The sequence below is a fragment of the Spermophilus citellus genome (assembly GCF_964194105.1).
Source record: "Spermophilus citellus genome assembly, chromosome: 5".
Lineage (NCBI taxonomy): Eukaryota > Metazoa > Chordata > Mammalia > Rodentia > Sciuridae > Spermophilus > Spermophilus citellus.
The window spans coordinates 17,195,221-17,209,905 of NC_138186.1; the positions used below are offsets into that span (position 1 = coordinate 17,195,221).

At 42.1% G+C, this 14,685-nt stretch overlaps 1 protein-coding gene across 2 annotated transcripts in view; it reads right to left on the bottom strand.

The window, feature by feature from the left end:
- The window catches only part of DSP (desmoplakin), a 48,537-nt gene that overhangs the window by 11,235 nt on the left and 22,617 nt on the right, over window positions 1–14,685 (bottom strand). For both annotated transcript variants that reach the window (XM_081296708.1, XM_081296707.1), the window contains exons 6-18: window positions 14,187–14,237; window positions 13,053–13,214; window positions 11,234–11,338; window positions 10,429–10,524; window positions 9,590–9,715; window positions 8,684–8,836; window positions 6,915–7,069; window positions 5,753–5,879; window positions 4,641–4,842; window positions 3,747–3,973; window positions 2,627–2,793; window positions 2,037–2,175; window positions 732–925 (exon numbers count right to left, since the gene is read on the bottom strand). In XM_081296708.1, the coding sequence (XP_081152834.1) occupies window positions 732–925; window positions 2,037–2,175; window positions 2,627–2,793; window positions 3,747–3,973; window positions 4,641–4,842; window positions 5,753–5,879; window positions 6,915–7,069; window positions 8,684–8,836; window positions 9,590–9,715; window positions 10,429–10,524; window positions 11,234–11,338; window positions 13,053–13,214; window positions 14,187–14,237 (1,904 nt within the window). The remainder of the gene's footprint in view (window positions 1–731; window positions 926–2,036; window positions 2,176–2,626; window positions 2,794–3,746; window positions 3,974–4,640; window positions 4,843–5,752; window positions 5,880–6,914; window positions 7,070–8,683; window positions 8,837–9,589; window positions 9,716–10,428; window positions 10,525–11,233; window positions 11,339–13,052; window positions 13,215–14,186; window positions 14,238–14,685) is intronic.

Below are 14,685 nucleotides of genomic sequence, written 5' to 3' on the forward strand. Positions count from 1 at the left end.
ATGATTCCATTTATACCAAGTGTCCAGAATGGACAGATGTAGAGTGACAGAAAGCAGCTCAGTGATTGTCTAGAACTAGGGGACTGGGAGAGAAGGGGAGTGACTGCCCCTGGATACAGGTTTCTTTGGGGAGTAATGAAAATGTTCAACACTCATGTTGTAAGACTGGGGAAGTGGCTCAGTGGTAGAGCACTTGCCTACCACGTGCAAGGCCCTGAGTTCCATCCCCTGCACCACCACCCCCAAAATCAGGTTGTGGTGTCTGCACAACTCTGAATATACTAAAATCTGCTGAATCGTGTTTTCAAATGAGTGAATTGCATATGGGTCACAGCTGCAGGATGATTTTAAAAAGCACTTAAAATAAGCAATAAGCAAGGCAATTCAGTAGACCTTTGTCAGTAGATGTTTTTAGACCCTCATCTGCAGTAAGGCATTTCCTTTGCAAACAATTTAATTTTTGGACAAAAATTCATTCAAAGCCACTTCTCCTTCTAATGGTCATCACATGAGTTGACAGGGCCTAAAAGAACTTGTACAAATGACTTCTGCTGTTTCTTGAGGTCCTTGGAAGGCTATTGGGATCTACTCTGTTTTGAGAAGAGCACCTATTAGGGCTTCATTTGTGCACAAGACCAAAGCATTATTTTGGTAGCAAAAATAAAATGCTTCAAGTGGCATTATCCACTGGCACCACCAGCAGAGGAGAAACTGTGATGGGGTTGGCACACCTGTAGTCTATCTGTTTATCGATTTTTTGCCAGCGATCTGACAGTTGTGTGACTTTTTCACTGAATTTGCCCAGATCCAGGTCGTAAAGCGGATACTGCTGGGAGGTCTGAGAGTGTATTTGTTGGGCTTTCTGCAGTTCCGTCTTCATGGTGGCCAACAACGACTTCTTCAAGTTCAAGTCATTTTTTATTTTCTGCAAGAGATTTTTAAAAGAAAAAAAAATGAGCACATACAAATTAATCTCTTCTCCCACTGGATGCTACACCACAAATCACTAAATAAAAACAAACAAAAAGTTTGGGGGCTCAGGATGTAGCTCAGTGGGAGAGTGTGTTGGTATATACAAGGCCCTGGGGTCAATTCCCAGCACTGGAAAGAAAAGAGAAAGTTTACTGAAGTCTTTATTCATATGTTTTAGTGATAATCAACCCAGGGAAATACATTTACTGAATTTCTGTTTCTCAGTATTTATTCCAGTGATCTAGTTCCTTGGTTAAAAAAAAAAAAAAAAAAAGAAAGAAAGAAGAAGAAGCCAGGGTGTAAATTGGCTTGAGAAATGCTAAACATGACATACTATTCCTGAATAATTATAATGCCTATGAACATATTAAAGGTTCTGAGGAGCTCCATAGTAAAGAAATCAGTTAGACCCACTATTCCCCAAACTAATCCCACCACAAATTACTTTCTCATAGAGTTCCTGCTAATATAGGCTGGGAAACAGAGTTCCAGAGGTGACAACTGGTATCAACCTGTGTGGCCAGTGAAAGCCGGGAATCCTCACAACTCATGAAATGGAGGAAGTCTGAATAAAGTATGGACTTCAGTCCATATTAATATATCAATATTGATTCATCATCATAACAAATATTTTGTACAATTTTAAGATGCTAATAACAGGAGAAAACTAGGGGCAGGATATATGACTCTCTGTACTGTCTTGTCAATTTTTCCAGAAATCTGTAACTGTTCTAAAAGTAAAATGCACTTCAGAAAGTTAGAGAAAAACAAGCCAGAGTGGTGGTGCATGCCTGAAATCCCAGCGATTTAGGAGACTGAGAGAGGAAGACTGCAAGTTTAAGGCCAGCCTCAGCAACTTAGCAAGACCTTGTCTCAATATTTAAAAAAAAAAAAAAAAAAAAAGGTTGGGGGTATAACTCAGTGATAGAGTTCACTGGGTTCAATCCCAATATAAACAACAACAAGAAAAAAAAAATCAAAACAACACTCATGGAAACTAGGCGAGGTGTATATAGGGAGCTGGGTCCCCTGTCACTTCCCATGAACTGGACGGCTGGTATTACCTTCAGTCCACAGCGGTAGGCCTCCACTTTATCCAGGTCCAGGCAAACCGTTTCCTCTTCGGTGAGCCTGGCTTCGTAGACCTTTAACATGTCTTCCGTCTGGAGAATGGCCTGCAGGAGTGCTCTCAAGGCACACAAGCTGGAAAGAGCAAGAGAAGCAGAAAAAACTCCCAGTGACATCATCAGAGGGCAAGCAGGGAGCTCCTGCCACCACTCATGAAGGAGAACCATGTCAGGGCCATGCAATACACTTCGCCTATTTTATAGGCCATGGAAGTGGTGATCTTTTTCTCTCTTGTAATTCTGACCACTGTTTCACATTTACTGAAGAATTCCAAATTCTGGCCCCTATACCTTGATTCTGAGATATGTGAGGAGAGTTCTAAGACTGCAGAAAAGAAGAATTAACTCCTTAGACTAGAGGATGCCCTCCCCAAACCACAGACCACAGAGAAGAGTTAAGGAAACTTCCAGTGATGAGAAAATCTGTAAGGCCAAAGCCCCCGGGAACCACACACACATAGCAAATGAAGTCTTCAAGATTGTCACTTGACAAAAGCAAAACATCTTTTGGTGTTGGCTGTGCCTACCTATTTAAGTAGCCATCTGAAACACCGTTGATATTTTCCAGTTTCTGGAATAGTCCAAACACCTCATTCTGTAAATAGCAGTATTTTTCAGAACCTCTGAAGTTAGCAAGCATGTCCTTAAGCTGGTTGAGAACTTCTGCAATGGCTTGCGAATCATTCTGTACACTCTGTCAAAAAGGAAGGAAAGCTCTTCTTATTCTTATTCTTCTTATTTATTTATTTGAAAATTTATTTTTTATTATATGTAACTTCAGGTGGACAACATCGAATTTTCATATACATATGGGAAATGAGTACTCAGGTAAGCAAATTAATATATCCATTGCTTTCCACAGGTTTTGTGTAAGTTTGCGTGTGTGTGTCTGTGTGTCTATGTGTGTGTGTGTGGGGGGGGTGCGTGCGTTAAAAACACCGAAAATTTCCTTTCTTTCTTGTGTGTGTGTGTGGATGTGTTGTACTGAGAATTATTGTACTGAGGATTGAACACAGAGGTGCTTCACCACTGAGCCACATCCTGACCCCTTTTATTTTAAGACAGGTCCTCACTAAGTTACTGAGGCTTGCCTTGAACTTGTGATCCTCCTGATTCAGCATCCCATAGTATTATTTCCTGTAGTCCTCCTTCTGGAAAACTCTAGAGCTCTAGACTTCTCCTACACAACTGCAATTCTGTATCCTCTGACCTCCATCTCCCTGTCTCTTCCTGGGCCCACTTCCTGGTAATCACTCTTCTACTTTCTATTTTTATGATGCTGACTCTTTCTGGTTCCACCCATAAGTGAGATCATGCACTGCTTATCTGTGTCTGGCTTATTTCACTTAGCACTCTGTCCTCCTCCAGGTTCATTCGTAACAGTTGCAATGAGCAAAATTTTTTCTTTTTTTAAAAAACTGCATAATATTCCACTGTGAACACATCACATTTCTGACAATCAATGCTTAGTACTCTGCAATACGGCTCCATGATTTTTAGGATCATTTTTGCCCTTAAAAAAAATCCTCACTGTAGCAAAAGAAAACAGACTAATGTATTTGCCTACAAACATACTAACCAGGAGGCTTTAACAGATCATAGATAAATAGAAAAATACAGGCAGAATCGGAGTGGATCCCCACCCACCTTGAGCTCATTGATCTTCACAGTGATGTGGTGTGAAGAACCCTGGTCTGTCAGCAGGAGGTTTTTCAGTGACATCCTGCCCTCACAGTGCTCCATCTGCCTGCGGATCTTCTGGAGCTCCATCAGCAGCCAGGTCTCTTGCTTGTCACATTCTCTGTTGGTCTCAATGACTTTATTATGGTTGGCATCTTGGCAGGAACCAACGTGAGTGATTTCAGTTGTGGTCACTGGAAAAATAAAGGGAGGGGGGGCCACAAAAATCAGAGAATTCCCAGCTGGCAGGGGGCAAGGCCTCAAAAAACATCCACACTGCACAAAGGTAGGCCTACTTCCTTTGATTTGATTCCAGAAATCCAGTGTATAAAGGACTTTGGGTCCTTTGGATAAGGCTTAGTCCCCCAAAGATTCAAATGCTGGAATATTGATCCTAATCTAACACTATTGAGGTGATGGGACTTCTAAGAGGTGGGGAAGACTGGTGAGAGATGATTAGATTATGGAGGCTCCACTCTCAGAAGGGATTAATGCCCCTCTCTTGGCAGTGGAGTAAATCTCTGGAGACTAGATTGATTCTTCAGAGAGCATGTTGTTCTAAAGTGAGGCCACCCCATGTATGTGGCCCATTCTGCATGTGACCATGTACCTTCCTGCTTCTCCTGTTGTGATTCAGTCAGAGTTCCTTCACCAGACACTTTCCAGCCACCAGAATTGTGAGCTAAATAAACTTTTTTTTTTAAATAAATCACCCAGTTTGGAGTACTCTGTTATAGCAACATAAAACGGACTAAGACAATATATTTCAAAGAAATGATCTGATACAAGTTTCATACAAATGAATTTCTTTTTAACACCACATATGTGGTTGAGACAAACAGAAAGATGCCCCAGGCTGACCTGTCTGGTGCTGGGGATGGCCAGGGAGCTGGATTACCAGGGTCTGGTAATGCTTCTGTGCATCGGTGAACTGAGACTGCATCTTCCGCTTGTCATCATCGCCAAACATCTCGGAGCCCTGGCTATTTCTGATGAACTCTTGGTAATGTAACTCAAGGTCAGATATGGTCTTCGTGTAATCTTCCTGCCGCATCGTCTTCAGCTGCAAGTTAAGTCAGGTAAGGTAAATCAGAAAGAAGTGATTTATAGGGGACCGAACCCAGGGTCCTGCACATTCTGGGCAGTCACTCTATCACTGAGCTACAATACCAGTCCCTCTTTCAAAATTTAAGACAGGGTCTCACTAGGTTGCCGAGGCTGGCCTCAAAATTGTGTTCCTCCTGCCTCAGTCTCCTGAGTAGACAGGGTTAGAGGTGTACACCACAGTACCTAGACTGATTTTTTTTCCTATGGATTTTTTTTTCTTTAAATGAATATTAGAGCACAGAAAGCTGCATTGACTACAAAAATGAGCAGGGAGGAGCCCCCCTCCCCCAAAAATTTGCCCATTCTGTGTCCCTCCCCTTATTGATCCCTGACCCCCTGAAAACATCCCAAATAAGATTCTCCAGACAACTTAAAAACCCCTGATATACAGTAACTAGCGTTTTCCGTGTTCGTCTGAGAGTTCTACTCTGCCCTGACTTCTGTGGTAATCAGCCATTCATGACTTCATGGTTTATTCTATCTAAGGAGAATGGGCTCCAGAATCTTACTTCGCCTTTCCACAGTTCATCAGGTTTCTTCAATCAGTATTTCTGCTTGTCTCATAAGTAGTCATGTGCTGACTCCTCCTGGCTGTTTTGATCTGTTTTGTTTTTCCCACAGTGCCAGGGACGAACCCAAGGCCTTGTGCATGCTAGGTAAGAGCTCCAGCACCGAGCCACCCCGCCAGCCCCTCCTGTTCTACACTGGATAGATCAGAGCCTCTACGGAAGGCTAGGCATCCTCACTCGATGAGATGCAAAAGCGCTAACTACCAGCTCACAGGTTGGCCTGGGGGGCTGGGGGTGGAGCTCGGTGCTTGCTTAGTATGCACCAGGCCTTGGGTTTGAGTGGTCCTGGGGACGTACCTTGGCGATAGTCATAGCCCTGATTTTCTCGATGTCGATCATGCAGTAGTGCCAGGACACCAGGCTCTTCATGTTGATGTACAGCTGGTTCCACAGAGCCAGGATAGCTTCATAGTATTGCTCAATCCTGGGAGGCGCAAAGGGAAAACAGGCTAGGTAGGACTTTCACACCTCAACCCACACGGAAATCTGATGTGCTTACCCAGTTGAAACAATCCCCTACAAAGTAACAGGTATATGCTTAATTTCTAACACTGCCATCATTTCAATGGATGTGGATTCCTCTACTCCCTACAGAGTACGGGCTCGATTTATCTACATTTTAATAGCTCCTTCAAATCATTCTGGATGAAACATGCAGTAGGATTTGGGTGGTTGTGTTGTTTGTCAGCAACTTTTGATGGACAGAGGTCTAGTTTTGCAGGGCAGGCCCATTTGATGCGAATGACAGCCATAGTCTGTTCATGAGGACATGGGGACTCGTTGAGCTACTCTCTCTAATCCGTGTACAGTAGCAGATTTCCACATTGAAAGGTTTAAGAGAATCTTCTCTGTGTATAACCTTTAAAATGAATGTTCTGTCTATTAATAAGCAAGTATTGATATTAAAGGAATTTTACACTTGGGACTACATGCAAAATGAACGATTTGCTAACAAGAGGAACTCCAAAGCAAGAGCTTCAAAGTGTGTGACAAGTATTATTCACTGTGCCCTCCCCCCGCCCCGCACAGTCAGGTTTTATTGTTTTTGTGTTTGTACCAGAGATTGAACCCAGGGGTGCTTAATCACAGAGCGACATCCACAGCCCCTTTCATATTTTATTTTGAGACAGGTTGTCGCTAAATAACTTAGGGCCTTGCTAAATTGCTGAAGCTGGCTTTAAATTCACAATTCTCCTGCCTCTGCCTCCTCAGCCATTGAGATTATAGGTGTGATCCACCTCACTTGGCTGATTTCTTTTTTTAGGGTCTTCAACATAAAATTGCAAGACAAAGTAAAGGTGACCCTCACGTGGTTCCTTTTCTGGGAGGCAAATATGATTTTTTTTAAAAAAAATCTGGTCTAAGCTTGTTGTCTCCGCACATCTCCCCCCTCCACATCCCACATCCCACCCCACCCACACACTCATGCCTGCCGGGGTGACCAGGTGGGACAACTTACTTGGAAGAGAGGTCCACGGCCAGCGGATTCGGGGGAGGAATGATCAGCCCAACAGAAGGGACGAGCATGTCCACGCCTCCCGGGCCTGTCACATACCACTTGCTGCGCTCGTTGTTGTCCTTTAGGATGCATTCATCCCCTTTGTGCACGATTTTCTGCAAGGAAACAGCCAACACTCAGCTGTGTTCCCCAGAACACATTTTCATCTTTTTTTTTTTTTCCCCAAAGACAAACAGAGATGAAAACACATCAACGATGGAAGTTGTTCCTTTTTACCCTTCCCATGAAGCCGATCTTTATAAAACCCAACAGTGCTGATGCTTTCCATCATCCATGGGAGCCTGGAGGGTGCATCTATAAAGTGAGCTGCAAACTAAGTGAATTAGGGAAAGTGACTGATAATCTGGGGAAGTCACCAGGAACATATCACTTGGATTTAGTATCTACAACCTTCTTTCTTTAAAAAAACACCCTGCAACTAAAAAAAAAAAAAAAAAAAAAGAAAAAGAAAGAAAGAAAGAAAAAGAGATCTGGTTGGTGAAGCAAAACTTCACCCTATGTGTTTCTATTTTCATGAGTTCATGTTTCCTATATTAGACTTTAATATTATTGAATATTTTAATATTAATAATTAGTATCAATTATTAACTAGGAGGTGGGGGGGGGCTATGGGTCTCACTCATTTGCCCTGAAAATCTAAAAATAAAAAGCATTCTGGTATTGGTGTCCTGAAAAATAACTTTTAAAATTATCTCCAGCATCTGAACAGCTTCATTTATAAATTAACACCAGCCTCTAAATAGCTACATACATTTATAAATTAGCTCCAGTGTCTATATAGCTTCTCAAAATGGCTACCTAGGGTCTGGGAGTGTAGTCCAATAGCAGAGCACTTGCCCAGCATGCACAAGGCCCTGGGTTCCATCCCCAGCATGACAGATACACACACACACACACACACACACACACACAAGACTACTTAAAATATGACAACTATCTCACTGTTAAAACAGAAGAAACTTGATTTTTTTATGTATTTCATTTGCCACTCAAATTTCCTTCTTAATTCTCTCACCACACAAATTCTTAAAACACAACACATAATAGAACAGACTTCAATTTTTGATAAAGTTTATCTGATGAATTAATCATATGTTTCTAAGATCCTCCATGATTTTATAAGAAAAAGAGCTGTGGAAATCATATAAATTACTATTAAAACCAAACCATCTTTCTATACAAATGCTTATATTGAAACCCAAGCCTGCAGAATCAGTGTGCTCAATTACTGCATAAAATTTGCAAAGATATTCACTTTAGAGGCAGCATACTACAGTCATATCTCATTTCTTTTGTCAGAAACATAAAGATGAGAATGATCACAAATAAATACATTTTAGGTACTAAAAAAAAGCCAAAGAAGTATTAACCCTTAAAAAGAATTTTTTAAAGTTCTCAAAATTATTATCTTGAGTTGGGGTGTAGCTCAGTGGTGGATTCCATGTTTAGCATGACATGGGTTCTAGGTCCAATCTCAGCACCCAAAGAAAAAATAAGAAGAAAGAAAGAACTATTGTCCTAATGATTGAAAATTATCCACTGACTCAGAAAAGAGTCACTGCATTTGTTCAATAGGTTGCTGCTTTATATATAAAAGACATGACTAGGCTACTTATTGAAACTGAGACTAAATTTTGCTCTCAATTGACAAAAGTCTTTATGAAAAGAAAAGGAAAACTTTTGAACATTTTGAATAACTGTGTACACACCTGGTCCTGTTTGTAGTCACAGAGAGCTCTGAGGATAATGGGTTTATTGCTCCTGTAGTCTGGGTTCCTCGGTTTCAGCTGTACAATCTTCTTGGACTTGTTTACCAAGCTCTGCACCTGACGCTTGTATTCAAGAATTTTCTCTCGTTCTTTCTGCAATTGCAAATAAGATCATCCTTGAACATAGATGCCCTGAAATTTTTAGAGGAGATCTTCAAATGACATTGATGTAGCTACTCTAACATACAAATTAAAAGTCACATTGGGCTGGGGATGTGGCTCAAGCGGTAGCGCGCTCGCCTGGCATGCGTGCAGCCCGGGTTCGATCCTCAGCACCACATACCAACAGAGATGTTGTGTCCGCCGAGAACTAAAAAATAAATATTAAAAATTCTCTCTCTCACTGTCTCTCCTCTCTCACTCTCTCTCTCTAAAAAAAAAAAAAAAAAAAAAGTCACTGTAATTGCATTAGCTGTAATAAGCCACACATTTGTTGGCAGGGAACAGGAGCACCTTTTATAAGCCTCTCCAGGATCTATGTAACCAAGAATTAAGCAGGCAGGAAAGAATATCCCTGTGTGAAAGGACCATGTTGATCAAATTTGAAGCATGTTTTCCCAAAGGGAAAGTAAAAAAGAAAGAAGAATTTCCGGGAACTTAGTTACTTCGTGGGAAGTAAACAGTGCTCTTTGAACTTTTGTTTTCAGCAAATAATCTGGATTCGAAGGCAAATGAAACTCTCAACAGTAATTGAGCATGCAAAGTTCATTTTGAGAAAAGCTACTGAATAACGAAGAAGACACTGTCTCGGGCTCTGGGCATGCACTGAGCAGCAATACCAATCAGCACTGAGACTGTCATTGATCTCCCCTGGGTGTAGCTGCTAAGTTTGGTCTAAGACGGTACCTCCAGCTCCTTGATCTGTTCCAGCAGGTGCTGCAGGGGCATGTTCTTGTCACAGGGGTACTTCTTCCTAATGGAGTCTTGCAGGCCCTTCAGGTAGGATTCAGTAGACTGGGCCTCTTCAAAAAACTGTTAGGGATGAGAGTGAGCCTCATAAGTGACTAAATGAAAAGTGACTTCATAAGCAATATTAGGGATCTAGTTTGGATCTCAAATGGCCCTTAGAGGCCCATATTTTGAAGGCATGGTCCCCAGGGGGTGCTATTGGGTGGTGAGAGAATCTTTAGGAAATGGGGCCTACTGGGAGGTATTTAGGTCATTTGTGAGCATGACCTTGAAGATGACTGTGAGACCCTGAATCTTCCTCTTTCTCCCTTTGCTCCTTGGCTAGTATGTAGGTGGTTTTGCTCCACCACATGCTCCCTACCATGATATCTGCCTCCATCACAGGCCCAAAGTAACAGAACTTATCAATCATGGACTGGAACCTCCAAATATGTGAGCCAAAATAAACCTTTTCTCTTTATAAATTAATTATCTTGGGTATTTTGTTATAGTGATGGAAATCTGACTAATACAATCATTTAGCAGTTATGTTTCTAGGACTCTCATCAAGCCTCTCTTTGGTAAGTGGTTAAAGGAAAGAATTAGAACATTAAGTATTTATGTATGTGACAGTAAAAGGCTCAGCGACTGTTTACAAATTATGCTTCTCTAAACTGAAAACCAATAAATAGGATTTAAGCAATGTTTTTAAGATTGTTTTCAGGGCTTTAAAAAACATACTCAAAAGATAAGGGAGTAAGACCTAAAGAGACAATGGGATTGTTAATCATAAAAACCTGAAAGTAGGCAGCATTTTCTTTGAGATGAACATCAATGCATTTGGTGATCTGCAGAATCCAGCTCCACTGTGTCTGGAGAGTGTCCATATATGCCTGAAAGGAAAAAGCACCAGCTATCTTTCCCCACTCGCAGCACAGAGGCAGAGGTGCACCTTCCTGCATCAGTGGGTGGGTCTGACAAAAGCTAGGAAATACCTTTTTGTCTCCTCTAAGTCTACCAAACTTTGTCTAATGACTGAAAACAGAATTTCCCACTAGAGAAAAACTCTTGGTATGCGAGAAATCAAATTTTAAAGTTAGTTTTCATAAAGACCTACCATTGGGACTATTAGTCAAAATAAGTCTTATCCGAATGGTACTGACCAATTAGAACAGACAATGGGGCTAGCACTGGAGTGAGGTCCCTCTGCCACATCAAGCCCTGCTGCAGGACAGGTGCTACATCATAGGGAGGTGGAGGCATCCAGCAGGAGAGCCTGGGGGGCTTAAGGCAGTGACTCTGACCACCCAATATGGAAGTTTCAATTCAACAACCAACATGGCCATATCGGTGCTACCACCTGATATCAGCCTTGAGCACAGCCCATGGATAGCTGTCTCTGGAAGAACTCAGCAAACTGCAGCCAAGAGCCACATGTGGCCCACTGCTTGGTTTTGTAAATAAAGTTTTATTGGAACACTAAAATTGAACATGCTCGTTCATTACATACTGTCTATGACGGCTTTTGCAATACAATGCAAAACAAGAGTAATTTGTATTTGTATCTAATATTTCCTAAAATGTCACTCTCGCAGAGCTGACCTCGATTTTGTCAGAGGCGGGGTGCTGGTTGAGGACGAGTTGGTCGCTTTCTTGTTTAAGCTTATTGAGCTCTTTTTCCTTGACCTCCAGTTGACTCATGCGTATCTGTAGAAAGATAAAAAGCAAATTCTTTAGAGCAAGTCATCATTAGAAGTCTATCACCCCCAAACATTTAGAGGAGGATAAGCACCATACTGCATTTAGGAAATGAACGATGTCAAAGCATCATTGTGGGGAGCCACATTGAGTTACCATGCCTTCCAGTCTTGATGCACCTCGGGGATCTGAAAGGTCACTGTAGTCTGGGATGGTAGTGCCATGACTCATGACTTGGTCTTTACCCCTCACTCGGACAGCAAGCCAGTCTTCTGAGTAGGCATTACCCCCAGGGTGAGCTACACCCCCCTTTCTTTTGTAATCCTATCCCTTTTTCCTATTTGGGATAGAATGTTCCATGGAAACTCCCTCTATGTGTCCCCTTTTCTTGCTCTGCCTTTGGGTGTGGCCTTCTTAGAGGTCAGTCAATCTGCTGACAGCAGACATCATGAAGCCAGACTCAACGTCCCCGAAACCTGACCCCTGGTCTCATTTGAATGGCTTCTCTCCAATAAAAGGGTTCAGCATGTTCTCTCTCTCTCTCTCTCTCTCTCTCTCTCTCTCTCTCTCTCTCTCTCTCTCTCTCTCTCTCTCTCTCTCTCTCTCTCTCTCTCTCTCTCTCCTTCTCTCTCTCTCTTTCTCTTCACGGACCCCCTAAGGTCAGAGGAGCCATAACAGGACCCAAAGAAAAAGGTATCTCTGTCTCTGGGTGATTATTCTGTGCAGCCCAGTTCACCTGGAGTGACCCTGAGTGTTTTAGTCGTAAGATGCAACACATCATGGTAGGTTTTCCTCAAGAATCACAGCATTTTTAAGGCTGGAAGGATGTTCGTGACAGGATAACACAGGACCAAGGCCTCAGATTGGTGACATTCCCTATCAAAGATCATGCTGGTAGAGGACCAGAGCTGTAATGAATACCAGTTGGGTATCCTTGACCCAAAAGGCTTGGGACCAAAGTGTTTTAAATTTTAATTTTTGTTTTCAGATTTTAGAAATTGACACATACGTAATGACATACCCTAAGGATGAGACCCAAAACTAAACACAAATTCCATTTCTATGCTTCATACACACCTTGATAGACATAGGCTGAAAGTAATTTTACATGATATTTTTTGTGTGCCTATATTTTGTCTGCAACCTTTCACATGAGGTCAGGTGTGAAATTTTCCACTGAGGGCATCACATGGTCACTACAAAAGTTTCCAATTTTATAGCATTTTGGATTTCAGAATTTTGAATGAAGACGGCTCAACCTGTTCTAATTCCTAATTACAGGTTTTAATCTACCGTTAGAACAGTTGCTACCCGACCCTAGGTTACCTGAGTGAATGAATTCTCACCCAACTTAATGAACTACTGTCTTCTGGGATATTAAACAAACTCATTGGGGAAAAAAGGTTATTTATCCAGGTGCAGTAGGGTACACTTGTGGTGAGAGCTACTTGGGAGGCCAAGGAAGGAGGATTGCTTGAGCCCCACAGTTTGGGACCAACCTGGGCAGCATAAGAAGGCCCTGCCTCTTAAGAAAACAACAACAACAACAAAAAAAAAAATGTATTGCCTCTCTTACTGCTATGAACAGCTTTCAGAAAAGGAATAGTTTTTCCGAGGCCAAATTACAAGTGGTGATTACATTATTAGAAGGCCACTCTCCCCACCCAGCAGCTCCCAGGGCAACAGCCTGGAGGCCGTGCCTACAGCTCCCCGGGGAACTTACCGAGAAGGCCTCCTGTTTCTGGGCGATGTTGGTGTTCTTGTCGCTCCAGTCATACAGCAGCTCCTCCTCCTCGCAGTCATTGATCCACATGATCTCTCGGGAGGTGGCCTGGATGATGCTCTGCAGCTGTCGAAGGTGATCCATCCTCTCAAAGGACGCTTTCTGCAGAGCAAGTTCAGAAGAAGCATTAGCATAACACAAGCAGATGAAGAGTGGCCTCTGCAGATGTCATAGATAAACCCCTGGTAGCTCCTTCACCAAAATCATTCCAAGACCAGGTAACGCCTATAAACCTGGTGCAGTCACTGACCATCTCGCATGGGAACAGGACCAGTCCAAACGTGTGATGAATGGGACAGCAATGTTAGACTCCAACAGTCTAATCCCTGAGGATTTTTTCTTTCTTCTTTTTTCATGATGCTGGGGGTTAAACTTAGGGCCAGGCAAATACTCTACCACTGAACCCCCATCTCCTAAAGGGTCTTGATTCAGATACCAAAGTTTGCATCTGATAGTTTTAGACAATAAGGAGGGAAACAGGACTCTAGTTTTTCCTACTGTCACCTTCCCCTGCAATATTCAAGATGCCATCCCAGCCCCAAGGAAAAAAAATGTTGTCACCACTAGCCACATTATTTTTAAAATACTGCTGCCAACAAGGAAATGTGGGAAAAGTGAAGATAAAGTCACACAAATTGGTACAAGAATGGAAATCTCTCTGCTTATCAATCACATGATTGATACAGAATCTGTCATACAATGGGGATCTGATGAGAAACTATCTAAAGAAAATACGTCGTATTTTTGCTAATACTTCCAAAAGCTGCAATTCAAAAATGGCAAGACTTTACTGCTTTAGCTGCAAGTATTTATTAACAAGCATCATTTAGGTAACACAACTTGAAAACGGAATAGTTGTAGGCACCCTCTGCAGAAAGAAGAAAATACTTTCAGAATTTACTTCTAAAGGAAACTTAGCAGTAGCAATGGAATTAGCATCCATGAGCAAGGAGGTAAGAATACTTCCAGGGTCTTCTGGGTGACACTGAGCAGGTGCCTCACCCCAGGAAGTGAACAGTATTGTACTGAATTAAAAACAAAGACTACGGGCAATTCAGAAATAAGTTGACTTACCAGCAGGTTTTCATACTCCTCTTCCAACTGGTAGATGGCGGACTTCTCACGCTAAAAGATGATGAAAAGCATGTCATTATTTAATTCTCCTCTGGGGTTTGTAGAGAAGGAGCTGCCCTTCGAAACCTCCTTTTTTATCCATTCTGGCCTCAGTAGAAAGAAGTATTTGCTCTATGAAGTCTTGACCCCTGGGGACCTTCTCCCAGGTGTTCGGAAAGCAAACCTTCACTGGGCTGGTAGCAGGGCCACAAAGTAAAGGCCTGACCTTTGTCATTTAAAGATTCACTAGTTGCAACTTAAAAAAAAAAAAAAAGTCTGATAATATGATTTAGTTTGTCCTAGATCTTGGAGAAAGGAGGGGAGAAAGTTGATCAGGTCCTCAAGTGGACAAAAATAGGGCCCAAAAGGGGGAGGGAGGTAGAAGCTTTGATCTACATGGAAAAGTTAGTGATTTAAAAGTGTAGAGATACAGGAGGAAACTGAGCACCTAAGACCAGAT